This window comes from Ruditapes philippinarum, unplaced genomic scaffold, assembly GCF_026571515.1.
Source record: "Ruditapes philippinarum isolate M1 unplaced genomic scaffold, ASM2657151v2 ctg2114_1_1_1_1, whole genome shotgun sequence".
NCBI lineage: Eukaryota > Metazoa > Mollusca > Bivalvia > Venerida > Veneridae > Ruditapes > Ruditapes philippinarum.
In genome coordinates, this window is record NW_026859460.1 from 122,160 (window position 1) to 141,669 (window position 19,510).

General features: G+C 32.0%; 1 protein-coding gene across 2 annotated transcripts in view; it reads left to right on the top strand.

Annotated features, from left to right (window-relative positions):
* The window catches only part of LOC132756570 (uncharacterized), a 31,888-nt gene extending 17,488 nt beyond the window's left edge, over window positions 1–14,400 (top strand). Inside the window, exon 4 of one of the 2 annotated variants that reach the window (XM_060747669.1) lies at window positions 11,468–14,400. In XM_060747669.1, coding sequence (XP_060603652.1) covers window positions 11,468–12,853 — 1,386 coding nt within the window. In that variant the 3' untranslated portion in view covers window positions 12,854–14,400. The remainder of the gene's footprint in view (window positions 1–11,467) is intronic. The other variant, XM_060747670.1, reaches the window with a different exon arrangement.
* The last annotated feature ends 5,110 nt before the right edge of the window (window positions 14,401–19,510 follow it).

Consider the following 19,510-nt stretch of genomic DNA (forward strand, 5'->3'; position numbering starts at 1 on the left):
TATTACTTAAATTGATAATATTAAACAAACTGATGATAGAGTCTGTTTAGAATATTTGCTTTTGAGCGAATAACTTTGTCATGAAATCATTGCTAAATGGTCAAAAACCTCCTTAAAATAGCAGCATTATATTTTGATTCAGTAAACGTTTTATTTAGTTTACGCACAGTTTTCATTTGTGTTACATAACAGAAACATTTCCTGTTAGTACTCTTTCAAAAATCGACCATAACATTATGGAAACAACATAGTTTAACCGTTTTTAAATTTCAAATATTTCATTTGACTTAATACCCTTTTATGTTTTAGCAAGAGCTGCCCGATTTTTCCTTGGTTTTAGATGACTGATTACTTTGTTTATTTTTAGTTTAGAGTTTCGGCCCGGCATAACTTTATTTATATTCTTGAAAGAAATAAATTGGTTTAAGACATTTTTTATTCTTTTAAAGTCCATATTTATACCACAGAATAACTGTACATATTAAAATAGGGATAACCATTGCTAATTATCACTAAATGAATGGCGTTACAAAAATGTTTCTAAGACGCTAAATGTATCAAAACTATAGCACAGAGGTACGTGATTATTTGTCCATAACTGTTATGTATGTAAAGAGATACTGTATATGTAAATATTATGAATATAAATTTATGCTCTGTTCTATATTCCATATTAGATTTGGAGTAACTTGTTTAGCAATGATTTCTACATCATACATGTAGATAAGAAAACATCAGTTTACAACCATGTGATACTTATTTTCTTTGACTGAACCGTGCCACCAAGTGTTGTTAGCTCACACTAGTGCTTACACGGTCGGAAAAAAATAAAATATTAATAATAATCGGTTATTGTAATAATCTTACTACATTATTAATCAATAATATTATTAATAATATTAATTCTATGAAGATTTTTTTTAGAAATCAGTTATAGAGACACTGCGTTCTTCTGGCAAGAACATTAGGTTTTGGCAGAGAATCCCACACAGCTCTGATCAGAGAATAAAACTTTCAATGTTTCTATCAAAGTTAGATTCCCAAACTCTAAGTAGTAGACATGTTCTTACGCTTACATCCTGTCTCTCGTACCTTCCTGTTTCAATTCTAATTGGTGCTATGCCAGATCTGAATTTGGCCAAAAACGGACCTGTGTGAACGAGGCATAATAATCTGACAGTATTGTTCAGTTTCATATTTATTTTCGAACAATTTATGTGTACGCAGTTTGTTACCATGCACCTGCTTTCGTAAACTATGTCATCGGCATAAAATAAAATACATAGTTTCCCGTTATTTCTAATATCTACTCCTAGCCCTAGGACTTTGAGTATTCGTACTTAATCGTTAACATATATATTAAAAAGCAGGGGAGATAATCCACACCCTGACGTTATTCATTTTTAACATCAAACCACTCAGTGCAATATGTAAAATTGAAACACAACAAAAAGTCTAATTTGGCTTGAAAAGGAATTGGTTTATATAATCACTTTAACCAGTTCTTTGATATTAAATCAAAGCAATTGTTGGCACTTACCAGATTATTGCCGAAACAGCTTTTATACTTATCACAAAGCTTAATTTTATTTGTATGCATTTGATTTTCTATGTTATATTTTAAACTGTTGTTGAAGTAAGTCTATACATGCTGCAAATATAAATATATCATGGTTTAATATAGGTAGGAGTTTCTATATTAAGCGCTACGATTGATTCTTAAAGACTGAAAGAAAATATTTTATGCAAAGATAAAACACTACTTGATGTAAGATACTTTATATTAATTACTTAAATTAAACATACACCAAACAGCTGTAAAAGTGTTAAATAAGGTTGTGAAACTGTTCATCATGTATTGTAAACAAAGTTGGACTTATTATTGAGGGCTGAAACATTTTAAGCAATTTGCAACTGTTTGGTTTCAATGGTCATCAAATTCAATTGCATTGAAGCTTATTCTTCAAATTAGGACTACTTATATTATGAACAAATCTGCAAAGATGTTTTTAGATTATAAATATTATACTATAAACAAGTTTTGAATGTTTAATTCTGATTGCTTAGGGGGCGAGGTCGGTTACACAAACTAACAACTGTTATTCATAATCAGTCTCAATCATACCGGGGTGGTAACATTTAATACTAAAAACTCGTTTTAATGTGTTAATTTTGGTAGGACGATTAACAGTTTTCTTAAATCCTCGTTTCGGTATCATACATGTATCTGATATCATTAAAATCCATATGCACAATAATATAGTTTGATACTATTTAAGTAAATCAGAACAAAACTAAATTTCTTAAAATATGACAAGGTTATCTTTTTTCAACATCATTTTTGCCTTTATACGAGTATTTCACAAATTTCTGGTCTTCCTGGGCTCCTTGCTTCTGGTTCTTGTTTGCTGGGTCGTGTGTTGGTTGCGTTCATTGAACGCCGCCTTTCCTTCTTGATCTTATTTAATATATTTTGTATAATGCGTGCTGCGGTTGTTTCTGAATGTAGAGGAAGATTTTTATTCAATGTCATGTGTACTGTATGAGATTTAAATTACTTCGTTTCAATATAGCCGAGTATATGTTAGGACAATGTAGTTAGCTTACAAAACATTGCATAACAATAGTGTACTTGCGTTTTACTTCTTGCGAACATTCAATTTTAATATTGTTATTAATAATATTGTGATGCAACTCATACCCTATTTTCGTGTCAACATCATTCAACATCATTCAACATACATCGCAGATGCATTCACAATTGTATCATGGCATTTTTTCAATATTAAGTATTCAACAACTACTGCCCTGTATGACAAGATGTATTGATAAAATGGTTACATGTTTGGACTTTCCATTGCCGGTGTAAAAATATTTCATTCTAAAGGAAACAAGTTTGCTATACCTGATAAAAAGAATAAAATTTTAATAAACATTTCTAGTAATAATATTCCTTTAATTCAGAACAGTATATCATCATCATCATCATCATCATCATCATCATCATCATCATTATTATTATACATTTATATAAATCACCTGTACATCGCTTATTTCTCTTTTATTTTTATTTAAGAAACTAGACATCTATTTTATTTCCGGCTGTTTAGATTTTTTAGAGTGGAAAAATGATTCCAGGACAGAATGATACATACAGGTAAATATATTTTCTTTTCTATATCATATTTAGTTGCGACCAGTTCATATCAGTCATATTAAAACTCACGACAGTTAAACGAAAAAACATGCAATTTATAACTTATTTCAAAATTTCAAACTATTTTATTTGTTTGTCTTTTATTATGGTTATTATTCAATAAACTGTCAATTACGTATATTCCTTTTCCTTTCTTTATTGAATGGTTATAAAACTTATTAACAAATTGTTAAATGTTCCATATATTAGCAAGTTATCACTGGTTTGTTTCATGACATGCATGGATCTTTACGGTATGAAAAATGAATGGTTTACTTAGACAATATTACTTTTCCTGTACTTATCGATATATTTTTTCAATTTTCTCTGGATTGGCATTTAAATTCGTATCGATATTTTCTATCTGATGATGGTCTGCACTGTTCAGTATTCAGTCAGTACATTGTACTTATTTAGAATTTGTTCTATACAATTCATATGGTTTTGTCTCGGTTGAAAGACGGATAAGTCCATTTAACATATGAAATTCTGAGTGATAGGGGTTATATAATTAACATATATTCTCGTGTTGTGCGACAGTACGCGCGTGTTTTCATACAGATTTAATGTTAACAATAACGATGTTTAACTAACACATTTTAATCAAAAATATACGTAGAGAAAAAAACACTTTTTTAAAAGATAAATATTTTGTTTAGATTTTGTGCATATGATGTCATGAATTTTGACAATGAAAGCATTGCTGCAACCAGATTTCGTTGACGTGTACGAAAATTAGTAGTGTTCTCAGAACAATTTTAATGTTTCACTATGAAGTCACAAGTATTAAGCCTTCACTTTGCTTTTGAAAAGATATATCGGTCTATAACACTTTGATCTGGAAACAGGTTTTTAACTTAAAGCGGCTAATATAATATTTTGATTAGTTTAAATGATGACTGTTATCAGCTACATCTATTTATTACTTTACAAGATTACTTACCGTTGGCATCTAAGTTGATAGAAACTATGCTTCTATATAATTCCAGAAATACGACTCAAATCGCATGGTCCAAAACAGCGAAGACAGTGGTAAAGATTTTACAATAGATAGTGATTTCGGTGATACTGTTACAGACATCTTTGAAACTGGGAGTGAACCGAAAAGATATCTTTTTGATGTCACTAACATGCACAGAGATGATGCATTCAACGAGCAGCAAAAGATCAAATCATCTTTAAAAGTCTGCATTGCATATTCTTATACCCAACAGGAATTCGACAAGTGTCAAAGAAGGCATGGAGAAAACAAATTCAATACAATACATGCATTGAAAGAAAAAAGAGTCGGTTTTAGTACATGTGGAACATATGGAAACCGCTGTAAGACAAAAGAAGGAGAGAAAGAGATTGGAGAAGAAAAAAGAAATCCTTTTGGTAACAAATATTACCGGAACGTTAAGAAAGAGACTGGAGAAGAAAAACAATATCCTGGATGTTTTGGATGTCGCGGGAAAGGAAAGAGATTTGAGGAAGAGATTGGAGAAGAAAAAAGACTTGTTTTCCACAACAAAAACCAGAATAGACGAATGAGTAAAAATAAACAAGGAAATCGTTCTGGTAACAAATCGTACCCGAAAGGAAAGAAAACTATGAGAGAGATTAGAAAAGAAAAAGGAAATCCTGTCTGTGGAGAACATGGTTGTCTCGAGAAAAGATTTGCTTTCTTCAATAAATATCCAGGAAAACGGCAACGTTCAAAATTAACAGATAAAAAACATATGGATTCAATTATTCCAGATAAGAGAGGACTTTTACGTAACATAGACCAGCCTATCGTTTTGTTTCAAACATCAACGGGTTTTGAAGAATCTGAAACTGATTCTAGTGATGATAGAGAAGAATATTACGCGCAAAATGAATTGAAAGATGTGCATCTTAAGGAAGATCTAAGACGCGTGATAGGGTCAATATGTAATACTTCAATAAATGGATGTCAGTTTAAAAAAGGAAGAAGAAAATTGAAAAAAATCGTTGGATAAAAATAAAATAATATATATTAGTTGCAATTGTGTTGAATGAATAAACAAAACTGTTAAAACAGTGATGTTTGTACAAAAATACATAAAAAAAATTAAAAACCTCTGTTAATTTAATTGTAATATTTCTTTCTTCTATAAAGTGTTATAAATATGTTGCTCCTAAGCTCTTTTTAAATTGATAATGAAAAGTTTTTAGATGTAATAAAAAAACTACCTAAATTTTCAAAAGACCGCACAACTCTTTGCTTCCGATACATTATAAACGATATCATTAGCCGTTTCAATGGATCACGTGGACTACCGATTAGTTTTGCATGTTAAAATATAGACTTTTAAAAACACAATTATCACACACCCGTGCCGATTTTGCGACTCCGAAAAAATGGTATTGCACGGCCGTGCATATATTTAGACGTGACGTCATTAACGTTATACAAACATATTGTAAAGATGCGCTAAATGTTAGCGTTATACTATAGGCGCGTCAATGAAACATGACTCTTATTTCACTTTAAACGGTCTTTATTTTGGGTATGTGATTAATAGAATATTAAATTCGTGTTAGTTCATTACTGAATTTATTGCACTCGTTGAATAAAATAATATTATGCTCGCCAGAGGCTCGCATAATATAATTTCATTCAACTCGTGCAATAAATCTAGTATTAAACTTACACTCATTCAATATCCTCTATTTCTGTGCAAACTTAAGCTTTTACTTTTACCTGTGCATTTATTATTCACACTTGGATTGGGCATAATGTCACTTTGAGTAGTTGAAAGAGTATTGTAGTTAATGGCTCCAATTATCTTCCATTCAACATATTCTTATTTTAATATCACACAAATTGAGATAGGGCGATCTCTTGAACATAGAATTGAATAACTTTTTTTTATGCCCCCACAATGTGGGAGCATATAGCGTTGCACTTGTCCGTCCGTCCGTCAGTCCGTCCGTCAGTCCGTCCGTCCGTCCGTACGTCCCGAAATCTTGTGAACGCAACTCCTCTTAAACCGGATGGCAGATTTTGCTTAAACTTACAGGGATGAACAACCTTAATGTGTAGATGGTAGTAAAGGAAGGAATTTTTGCTGCGACCAAATTTAACAGAATTATGGCCCTTTGTTGATTTTTTCACTAGATACTATGTAGAAATTTTGTGAACGCAACTCCTCTTAAACCGGATGGCAGATTTTGCTTAAACTTACAGGGATGAACAACCTTAATGTGTAGATGGTAGTAAAGGAAGGAATTTTTGCTGCGACCAAATTTAAGAGAATTTTGGCCCTTTGTTGATTTTTTTCACTATATACTATGTAGAAATTTTGTGAACGCAACTCCTCTTAAACCGGATGGCAGATTTTGCTTAAACTTCCAGGGATGAACAACCTTAAGGTGCAGATGGTAGTAAAGGAAGGAATTTTTGCTGCAACCAAATTTAACAGAATTATGGCCCTTTGTTGATTTTTTCATTATATACTATGTAGAAATTTTGTGAACGCAACTCCTCTTAAACCGGATGGCAGATTTTGCTTAAACTTCCAGGGATTAACAACCTTAATGTGTAGATGGTAGTAAAGGAAGGAATTTCTGCTGCGACCAAATTTAACAGAATTATGGCCCTTTGTTGATTTTTAGTTTTCAACTTGTGGCACATGTAGTCCAAAAAATATTTGACCTTAAGAGTCATAAGATTGACAGAACAGTGGCGTGTGGGGGCATCCGTGTCCTATGGACACATTTCTAGTTTTAAAAAGTGTTAAGTCAAACGTGTAAGTTTGCCATTACTCTGCTTCGTTTACAATTGGCACAAAAAACTTCAGATATTCCTTTATTAACTTCACAACCTCACCGCCACACGCTATTTTGGGACCTTCAATGAATTTGCTGTCACTGGCTTGGTCTAAGTTCAAAGTGCAGAATGGTCAGATATTGAAGAATTTATGTTTGTTGGGGATAACATTATAAGTACAACATATCACGACCCCTATTATCAATCCAAGCTCAAGATTAAATATAATGGAACAGATACATTCTTTTAGGGCTTTCCGTTTGCTTCGCATTTTTATTTTGCTGACTTCTGCCGGAACCTTAAACGGCTAAATATATTTATTACATATCCTTATGTCCTATTTTATATACTTGAGAGTAAATAAAGATGTCTGTTTGTCTGTCTGACAAAAGTCCCTTTTTCTGCCAAAACGTTATCAGAAAGAAACCAACCTTTTATTGTTTTATTTAGCAGTATGTTCTGTTGCAACTTTGTGGCCATCAAAATTTAAGTTACGCTTATAAAGATTCTTGGACTCCTAATCTAAGATTGTCTACAATTGTGGGTTCAAACCCGATCAAAGTCAAACCGTTGTGTTTCCTTGAACATGACATTTCACACTCCTTGCTCAGTACTGGTTGGATCAAGTGTGTCCATAAGCATATTGCTTTCCACAAAATCGAACAAAAATATATTGTGTATAACCTAAAATTTAAGTCAATAAGATTAGACAGAAATACATGTCTATAAATTAATATGTCTTTTTCGTAGGTTGCATTTCCTAAACAAATTAAGACATACATTTGGGGTACATTTGGAGGAGTACTTTGTTTCTCCATAAAATAGAAAATGCATTTGTTGTTTTATCGCAATATGTAAATCAAAACATCTTTGAACAAAACACAATTCATTTCGAGTATTGAAGTGCTTTCTTTATTTTCAAATAAATTAATTGATTCATTCTAGAATTCTGAAGATCCACGAATGAAAGAAAAACTTAGAAAAAAAAGCAATATTATGTTGTATGATATCGTTGATTTTATGTAATAAATTATCCTGTTTCCTAACAAAAATCTGGAAACAAAGTGATCCCTCGGAAGCATTAATAACAACAAAATTACAAGAGAATTGCAGACTCGGTTTAATTGAGTATGTACATGAGGGATAATGAATACTTTTATGCAAAGATATTTAAAACTGTTGTTGAAGTAAGTCTATACATACTGCAAATTTAAATATATCATAGGTGTACATAGGTAGGAGTTTCTATTTTATGCGCAACGATTGTTTCGTAAAGACTGAAAGGGAATATTTTATTCAAAGATATTTAAAACTGTTGTTGAAGTAAGTCTATACATACTGCAAATGTAAATATATCATAGGTGTACCTAGGTAGGAGTTTTCACATTTATTGTTTATAAAGAAAATGCTATACAATAAACTTTAATATGCAAAATATTTTATATGAAAAAGGGGAAGAGAAATAGCAAGTAGGATCCAGCCATTTTCAATTCGCGAAATTATTGTTACATAGCATACCATGTATCGGTGCAACGCCCGACTATCTAGTTTTCGAAAGAGAAAAAATGTCAGAACGTTTGCAAAAAATGTATACTTATGTAGAATATTATACTATAAACAAGTTTTAAATGTTTAATTCTAATTGCTTAGGGGGTGAGGTCGGTTACACAAACTAACAACTGTTATTCATAATCAGTCTCAATCATACCGGGCTGGTAACATTTAATACTTAACACTATTTTTAATGTGTTAATTTTGGTATGACAATAAACAGCTTTCTTGAATCTTCGTTTCGGTATCATTCATGTATCTGATCTCATTAAAATCCATATGCGTAATAATATAGTTTGATAATATTTAAGTAAATCAGAATAAAACTGAATTTCTTAAAATATGACAAGGTTATCTGTTTTCAACATCATTTTTGCCTTTATACGAGTATTTCATAAAGTTTTGGTATTCCTGGGCACCTTGCCTCTGGTTCTGGTTGCTGGGTCGTGTGGGGGTTGAGTCTTTGAACGCCGCCTTTTTCTTCTTGATCTTATTTATCATATTTTGTATAATGCGTGCTGCGGTTGTTTCTGAATGTTGAGGAAGATTTTAATGCAAAGTCATGTGTACTGTATGAGATATAAATTACTTCGTTTCAATATAGCCGAGTATATGTTAGGGCAATGTAGTTAGCTTACAAAACATTGCATAACAATAGTGTACTTGCGTCTTACTTCTTGTGAACATTCAATTTTAATTTTGTTATTAATAATATTGTTATGCAACTCATACCCCATTTTCGTTTCAACATCATTCACATACATCGCAAATGCATTTACAATTGTATCATGGCATTTTTTCAATATTAATGAAAAAAAATAAAAAAATCTACAAAACATCAATTTTTCTTCAAATTTATATGTTAGACCATCATTAAACATGGAAAAACGCGATTTTGGGTAATTTCAAGTATTTTCATCATTTTCTGTAAACCCATTACGCGATATACACACCTTTAAACGCCTTTTCACCCCCCCCCCCCTTTTTTTCTTGTCTCAAATGATGAAAAAATGCCTTATTTAGGCCCCCAACTCTTTGTTAATGTTTGAGAAATATTGTTTAAGAAAGTGACCACTTTTCGGCGCGGTCCCCCAACCAAAAGATACATCAGGGGTTGCCAGAAGGGGATGTGCCCCCTTCTGTTTGGGGGGGTTTGAAGGGGGCGGCAGTCCCCCTCATCGCCAAGAAAGGTTAGGACTTGTGAGAGGCTAAAAATGACCCCAAATCGATTATAAAGTAACCTGTAACCAACGCTGAAAAGCATTTGACTCTATCTCAATCAATTGAGAAGTTGCAGCACTTTGAAATCATTTTGATAGAAAAAAAATCAACGCAAAATAGTGATTTTTGGCAATTTTGAGATGTCCCCTCGTTTCCATGGTAATTTAAGTTTGAGCATGTTGTTGGAAAGGCAATGGTCCAGTTAACATTTGTGCCAAGTTTGATTAGTATTGAAGCAGTTTTCATAGTTTTATAGCAATTTGAACTGGTAATGGGAGACTTTTCAATGAAAACAGCCATTTTTCACAAAATGCTCATGAAGTAATAGGTTAAGTACTCAACAACTACTGCCCTGTATGACAAGATGTGCGTAAAATTGATAAAATAGTTATATGTTTGGAACTTTCCATTGTCGGTGTAAAAGATTTCATTCTAAAGGAAACAAGTTTGCTATACCTGATAAAAAAAATAATTTTAATAAAGGTTTCTAGTAATAATATTCCTTAATTCAGAACAGTATATTATTATGATCATCATCATAATAATCATCATCATCATCATTATTATTATACATTATTTGTATAAATCACATGTACATCGCTTATTTCTCCTTTACTTTTATTTAAGAAACTAGAAATCTATTTTATTTCCGGCTGTTTAGATTTTTTAGAGTGGAAAAATGATTCCAGGACAGAATGATACAAACAGGTAAATACATTTTCTCTTCTATATCATATCTAGTTGCGACCAGTTCAAATAAGTCATATTAAAACTCATGACAGTTAAACGACAACAAAATGCAATTTATAACTTATTTCAAAATTTCGAACTATTTTATTTGTTTTGTTTTTTATTATGATTATTATTCAATAAACTATCAAATACGTATATTCTTTTTCCTTTCTTTATTGAATGGCTATAAAACTTATTAACAAATTGTTAAAAGTTCCATATTAAGTTATCACTTATCACTGGTTTGTTTCATGACATGCATGGATCTTTACGGAATGAGAAATGAATGGTTTACTTAGATAATATTTAATTTACTTTTCCTGTACATATCGATCTTTTTTTCAATTTTCTCTGGATTGACATCTAAATTCTTATCTGATAATGGTCTGCACTGTTCAGTATCCAGTCATTACATTGTACTTAATTAAGAATTTTTTCTATACAATTCATATGGTTTTTGTCTAGGTTAGAAGACAGACAAGTCCATTTAACATATGAAATTCAGAGTGATAGGGGTTATATAATTAACATATATTCTCGTGTTGTGCAACAGTACGCGCGTGTTTTCATACAGATTTAATGTTAACAACAAGGATGTTATTTTACACATTTTAATTAAAAATATACGTAGAGAAAAAAAACTTTTTTAAAAGATAAATATTTTGTTTAGATTTTGTGCATATGATGTCATGAATTTGACAATGACAGCATTGCTGCAACTAGATTTCGTTGACGTGTACGAAAATTAGTACTGTTTTCCGAGCAATTTTAATGTTTTACTATGTAATCACAAGTATTAAGCCTTCACTTTGCTTTTGAAAAGATATATCGGTCTATAACACTTTGATCTGAAAACAGATTTTAACTAAAAGCGACTGATATAATATTTTGATTAGTTTAAATGATGACTGTTATCAGCTACATCTATTTATTACTTTACAAGATTACTTACCGTTGGCATCTAAATTGATAGAAACTATGCTTCTATATAATTCCAGAAATTCGACTCAAATCGCATGGTCCAAAACAGCGAAGACAGTGGTGAAGCTGTGAGTGAACCGGAAAGATATCTTTTTGATGTCACTGACATACACAAAGATGATGCATTCAACGAGCAACACAAGATCAAATCATCTTTAAAAGTCTGCATTGAATATTCTTTTACCCAACAGGAATTCGAAAAGTGTCTGAGAAGGCATAAAGAAAACAAATTCAGTACAATAAATGGATTGAAAGAAAAACGAGTCGGTTTTAGTACATGTGGAACATATGGAAACCGCTGTAAGACAAAAGAAGGAGAGAAAGAGACTGGAGAAGAAAAAGGAAATCCTTTGTGTGGACGTTTTGGATGCCGCGGAAAGAGCTTTGAGAAAGAGATTGGAGAAGAAAAAAGAAATCCTTTCTGTGGACGGTTTGGATGCCGCGGAAAGAGATTTGAGAAAGAGATTGGAGAAGAAAAAAGAAATCCTTTCTGTGGACGTTTTGGATGTCGCGGAAAGAGATTTGAAAAAGAGATTGGAGAAGAAAAAAGAAATCCTTTCTGTGGACGTTTTGGATGCCGCGGAAAGAGATTTGAAAAAGAGATTGGAGAAGAAAAAAGAAATCCTTTCTGTGGACGTTTTGGATGCCGCGGAAAGAGATTTGAAAAAGAGATTGTAGAAGAGAAAAGAAATCCTTTCTGTGGACGTTTTGGATGCCGCGGAAAGAGATTTGAAAAAGAGATTGGAGAAGAAAAAAGAAATCCTTTCTGTGGACGTTTTGGATGCCGCGGAAAGAGATTTGAAAAAGAGATTGGAGAAGAAAAAAGAAATCCTTTCTGTGGACGTTTTGGATGCCGCGGAAAGAGATTTGAAAAAGAGATTAGAGAAGAAAAAAGAAATCCTTTCTGTGGACGTTTTGGATGCCGCGGAAAGAGATTTGAGAAAGAGATTGGAGAAGAAAAAAGAAATATTTTTTTTAACAAAAACTACCCCAGACCCACATCCAAACCAAAACAACGCCGCAAGACAAAACAGAAAAGTAAAGAAAAAAAAAATCCTTTCTGTAGTCATTATGGTTGTTATGGGAAAAGATTTGCTTTCTTCAATAGATATCCAGGAAAACGGCAACACTCAGTATTTACAGATAAGAAAGATAGAGAATCAGTTATCCCAGATGAGAGGGGGATTTTACGTAATCTAGACCAACATAACGTTTTGTTTCAAACATCAGAGGGTTTTGAAGCATCTCAGACTGATTCTAGTGATGATAGTGAAGAATATAACACGCAAAATAAGTTGAAAGATGTGCAGCTTAAGGAAGATCTAAGACGTGTCATAGGGTCAATGTGTAATACTTCAATAAATGGATGTCAGTTTAAAAAGGAAGAAGAAAATTGAAAAGAAATCGATGGATAAAAATAAGATAATATATATTAGTGGCAAATGTGTTGAATGAATAAAACAGTGCTGTTTGTAGCAAAAAAAAACATTGTTAATTTAATTGTAATATTTCTTTCTTCTTTAAAGTGTTATAAATATGTTGATTCCAACCTCTTTTTAATTGGTAATGAAAACTTTTTAGATGCAATTAAAAACTACCTAAATTTTCAAAAAAAACGCCCAATTATTTGCTTCCGATACATTATGAACGATATCTATAGAAATGTCCGTGGATCACGTGGATATCCGATTATTTTTGCATGTTTAAATATAAATTTAAGCTTATTTTCTACTTTTACCTGTGCACTTACCTTTTACAGGTGGATGGGAATAATGTTACTTTGAGTAGTTGACAGAGTATTGTAGTTAATGGCTCCAATTATCTTCCATTCAACACATTCTTATCTTTAATAACACACACTAAATTAAGGCGATCTTTTGAACATAGCATTAAAAGACTTTTGAATAAGTTTTTAAGTCGCACGTGTAATTTTGCCGTTACTTTGCTACTTTTACAATTGGCAAAACACCTTCCAATATTCCTTGATTAACTTCACAACCTTTATTCACCGCCACACGCTATTTTGGCACCTTCAATGAATTTGCCTGGCTTGGCCTGGTTACACAGTGGAGAATGGTCAGATATTTCAGAATTTATGTTTGTTGGGGATAACATTATATGTACCACCCATCACGACACCTTTTATCAATCCAAGCTTAGGATTATATATAATGGAACGGATATCAACTAGTTAAGATATTGTTGGATTTTTTTATTTTCTTTCTTCCTTTTTTAGGCTTTCTATTTGTTTTGTATTTTTATTTTGCTGACCCTTGCTGGAACATTTAAAGGCTTATTATATTTATTTTACATACCCTCACGTTGTTTTTATAACATTGGGAGGAAATTGTCTGTCTATTTGTCTGTCTGAAAAGACCAGATGTTAATCAGACTATACGATTTTTTCTTTCATTTAAAAGTAAAAAAAAATCTATAGATGACTTTCATTTACTTTGAACTGTTAACAAGGATTACTACTTAGACAAGTTTAAGTACTTAAGGTGCGTAAGACATTGTCAAAACTAATTTGATCAGGCGAGGCGTGTGCTTTAATCTTATCAATGAATTCAAATGCTAACTTATTACAAATTGATAACACAACCCATTAAGATATTTTATTGAAATTTTGCACCAAAAAGTTGATATAGAATCAGCAAAGACATAACGGAAAAAAACATATTTGCAGCTTTAGCTACGCGTTAGAAGTACTTTGGTTCATAGTGTCTGGAATTTAAATGTTTAGGGGTTTTTAACTTGTCGAGATAAATTTCTACCTGTCAATACATGTCTGTGCTTTTAACAGTCATTTGTTTTCGATGATATCGAAATTCTAGGTCAATTTGCATATTTTGCTTATAAAACTGTGATGTTATCAAACACTATCAACAACATTCGTTTGTAAAGAAACATTGATTTCTTATTAAAATAAACGTATTTAAAATGATGTTTAGTGACTTATTTGTGACAGTTGGGATAAATAGTAAAAAAAGGAAGTCAACTGCAAATTCTACAATTCCCTTTAATATACCAACGTTTCGGCTGAACAGCCTTCTTCAGGGTACATACATAAATAATTATTCTTGCATAGCAGACTGGCGTTTCCGTGAGTTTTACCCATGCAGGAAATTTAATCTGGCATGGAGGGTGCCAGATGAGTCGCGTGCCAAACAACAACGTCATTTTAGCGCACTTTATGAATGAACCGCGTTAAAATGACGTCGTTTTAGAAGGGAAATATGTCTTAGGATGACGTCATTTCGCCGTTGTTATTTAAGTTGTAATTTCATACGCTATTGTAAGAAAATATTTATGGATGAAACGACTTTAATTTCCATGAACATATATCATATTGAGGTAAACCATTTTAATTATGAAATCATATGGCAGAATATGCAAGAAAATATATCTTTCATATGTTTGCGCTTCGGATCGCAATATCCGTCCCTCGACGGATATTCCGGTCCGAACCGCAACATATGACAGATATTATTATTCTAACACGACCCGCATTTTTCCCTATTGAACATAAAAAACCGAAAGTGTGTGTTATTACGCAATAAAATCACTGTTGACGTTCTATATTTAGACATGTGACATAATCATTATAAAAACATGACGTAACCACTAAAAATGCGACAAGCTGAAATAAGTATAGAAACAAATCAGGCACAATTTAGCTCAATGTCAGGTATGGCAGCATTTATTTGTTAATGTCGTGATAGAATCGAAATAATATATCCAAATCGGTGATTTTATCGCTTGATAAAATCACTGTTTGTCGTTCGGATGCGCATTCGAACTCCAAACAGTGATTTTATTGAGCGATAAAATCACAGTTTAGAATATATTATTTTTTAAACAATAAACAGGAAATTATGTCAGCGTCACATGACGTCAATAGCGACGACATAAAAACGTAACAAAGAGTTTGGCGTAATAATCATAGACAGGATCAATTTGATGCTTTATACTAGTGAAGAAAGTGCAAATATAAAGTAAAAACATCAGTAAAACTGACTCATATACATAAAATAGTAATATAATAGTACATATAACAGTAATTGACAGATATTAAAGCAAAACTTTTGAATTCATTCCATTAGATGATAATGTATCTTAGTGACAGTTAAGATGTAATCATAAAGCACCAGGATACGACTGATGTTTGATTCCATGCATCGATTTCTCCTTCAAGCTCATTCAATTTAAATCGCAATAATTATGTCGTCAAAAATAAGATCCTCTCAATCATGATTTCCCATCCGCCATTACTATTCTCTCAAACAAAGAATGAACTCTTTCATAAAAAGGACATAGTGCTTTAAAGGTGGTTACATTTAAAATCTAGAGATAAGCCTTTGCTTTTCACCCATGACAGTCTATAAATTCATTTATGCATGATGCGAATATATCCTGAAAAACGAATAAACTATCAAATTATTTATTTCCGAGAACTACATATACCGCCTCCCTTTTTCTGACAAAACGTTACCAGAAAGAAATCTAACTTTTATTGTTTAATTTTAGTAGTGTGTACTGTTGCAACTTTTCTATGAACTACATATGGCCAACAAAATTTAGATCACGCTTATAAAGATTCTTGGACTCCTAATCTAAGAATGGCTACCATTGTGAGTTCAACCCGGTAAAGTTCAAGCCGTTGTTTCCTAGAACAAGAAATGTTACACTCATTGCTCAGTGCTGGTCGGATCCCGGAACGGATTCGAAGTTGTGTCTGTAAGCTTATTGCTTTTCACACAATGAAACGAAAATAAATTCTGTATAACCTAAATTAAGACATACATGTTCTGATTACCTAGGGATGCATTGAGAGGAGTACGTTTTCTATCCTTATAATGGAAGTATGCATTTGTTTTTTACCTTCAGAATTCTAGAATAAATCAATTGATTTATTTGAAAAGAAAGAAAGCCCTTCAATACTCATAGTGAATTTAATGTGTTTTGTTCAACGATGTTTTGATTTACATATTGCACTAAATCAAGAAATGAAGCAATATGATGCTGTATGATGATACATAGAATAACTCGTTGTTGTTATGTAATAAATTATCCTGTATTCTAATACGACCCGCATTTTTCCCTATTGAACATAGAAGGGCCGACAGTGTGTGGTGTTTAAAAAAATAATATATCAAAAACAGTGATTTTATCGCTCAATAACATCGTTGTTTGGAGTTCGGATGCGAGGAATTATATCACGAGGGCGTAGCCCGAGTGATATAATGATGCGGATCCGAACGACAAACAGTGATGTTATCCAGCGATAAAAAACACCGATTTGGATATATTATTTCTATTCTAACACGACATCAATATAAAAATGTTGCCGTACCTGATCTTAAGCAAAATTGCGCTTGGTTTGTTTCCGTAGTTATTTTTAGCGCGTCGGATTTTTAGTTGTTACTGTTACGTCACATGTATATATAATCAAAATATAGAACGTCAACAGTGATTTTATTGCAAAATAACACACACTTTCGGTTCTTCTATATTCAATAGGGAAAAATGTGGGTCGTGTTAGAATATGCAATAATAATGAATTGTTTAAAGCAACGAAGAGAAGAAATAATTGACAGCTTATCCTGATTTTATCAGTGTTACTAAGATCGAGGTGTACGGGGTGCCACATGATATTCATCAGAAGAAAAATATACAAAGATTGCATTACAATGTTACAATGAGAGTCTCTGGTATATATAACTGAGTTCTCTTTACTTCATTTGATTAATTATTTGAATGACAAAACCTATATAGTATTTTGCATTGAAAAAAAATCTAAATATAAATGTTGCAAGTGTGTCAAAGCATTAACGGCATGACTTGAAATCTTTTCAAGAAAGAGTCGGTAAAAACTTGAATACCTACTATATTACCAATACATAAAATGTCTTTTCATCATTCATTATGAGTTGATTTGTGAATTTGTTTTAACCGACTCATTTGTAACAAAAATTATCAAGCGTAACGAAATCCTTCACAATCGATTTTCACTGAATCAGCAAAATAATATTGCCCAAACCACGCTTGCAAATGTAAGCTCGCCTATTAAGAGGAAAGAAAAAATAAATTCAAAATGGGGATAACTTTCGAGTATTTTAGAACTAAACATATACATGACTGTGGAATGTGAATGTGGTACAAAAATGGAACGCATTAAAGGAAGGATGACGTTGCTCACTTCTAAAAAACGAATTATCCGTTCCTGAACTGAACATTTATCATAATGCTCATTAATAACGTCTTTTCCCATGAATAATAATATGTACGATCGTAGACACGGCTAAGTCAATTCATTTCCTAAAATGCAGTGATTTGGATGTAAAACGATTTTTGACAGGTTATATAACGGTGTACAAACGGTTGTTTGCAATAATATAGTCTGACTTTATTGACCTGTCAATTATGAATACATTATAGCACGCATTTAAATATTCGATCCCACTTCGGTTGTGTCCGTTTATTTTACGAGAATTAATATGGGGTATATATAACTAACGTTTGGAAAACTGCCACTAGCTCAATAAGGGTTCTCGTAACATCCACAATAGCGCAGTCGGTTAAGTGATTACCTAATGCACGAGAGGTCCAAGGTTCGATCCCTTCTTCTGACATATTTTTTATACTTATTCTTTCTTTATTTTTAAGTTTATTTTAATGAAAATGGTCAGGCGCTTGCAAAATTGTCTACACGGATAAACACTGAATTGTCACATTTTGTATTGTATTTACGGCACTGAAATTACATTTATTGATTTTAATCCGAATGAATTTTCAGTATTAATTCTTAAACAATGTTATATACAAAAGTATAGTATTTAAAAAGTGCAAACCATATTAAAAACGGAACAACCATAACTTCAAAAATGTTGAAAATAGTTATGAATAAGAAAAAAACCTGGACATACTCTGTCTCGATCTTACAACACGTTGGACATTCAGATAAACTATACCCGTAGTTCACACTTTGCGCTATAACGGTCAGTGTAACTAAATCATAGAAACTAACATCTTACTGCGTACCTCTCACGGAATTTACCGAACATTTATCGAATATAAATATATATTCTGTGCATTGACCGTATAATCAGTATGGAATTGACAGGTTAATAAAATCAAACAATACCATCGCCTAACGACTAAGCCCAGGTTATAAGCAAAATAAACCGTTTACATTTGGCCATATGACATGTCAAACTATATATAACTAATATTGCATATATATGATTACAAAAATGAAATGATTGTTTATCTATAACAATACATAAGAATATAATAGTAGGTGTATACACTGGGGGCGATATATGACTGACCTACGCTTCAGTTACAAGCCCTACAAGATATTTGTATAATCATATAACTTTAAATCATATATACCACAATTAGTTATATTAACGACATCTATTATTAAGTAATCGTTGTTGTCATAATTTAAAGCTGTCTATCAGAACTTTCACTTGCTATTTGCTGCAATATGTCTTACATGATAATAGTATCAGTTGAATGAATGAGGGATTTTTTGCCATCAGGAGTTGTATCAGAGTTATAACAACTCCTACGTAGGAGATAGAAAAACATAATAAGGAATTTATATATCCCACGTAGGACTTAATAACTTCTACATTGGACTTTAATTTTTACGTAGGACTTTATAACACCTACGTAGGAGATAAAAAAATGTTTAGTTAGGACTTTATAACTCCTACGTATAATATAAATAAAAGCGCAGAAAGCAGAGAGTGCGACGGACATGTATGCTAGTGCCTAATTTAGACAAGCATATTATTTAGTAAAATAAATAATATTTGTCAAATTGTTATTGTGGTAAGCAGTTTTAGGAAATATCATTATTCTGTAGCTAGAGATAATTTCGAGGGAAACAACCGAATCTCTAGATTCGAATTTATTGTTGAGCATTAAAACTAGTTTCGAAAATTGAACTCACTAAAGATGTATTCTCTTCAAATATGATTCTGTATTACGTACGTTTAGTGATATTGATTATAAAACGGAATTTGTATGGGTTAATTTTGTTT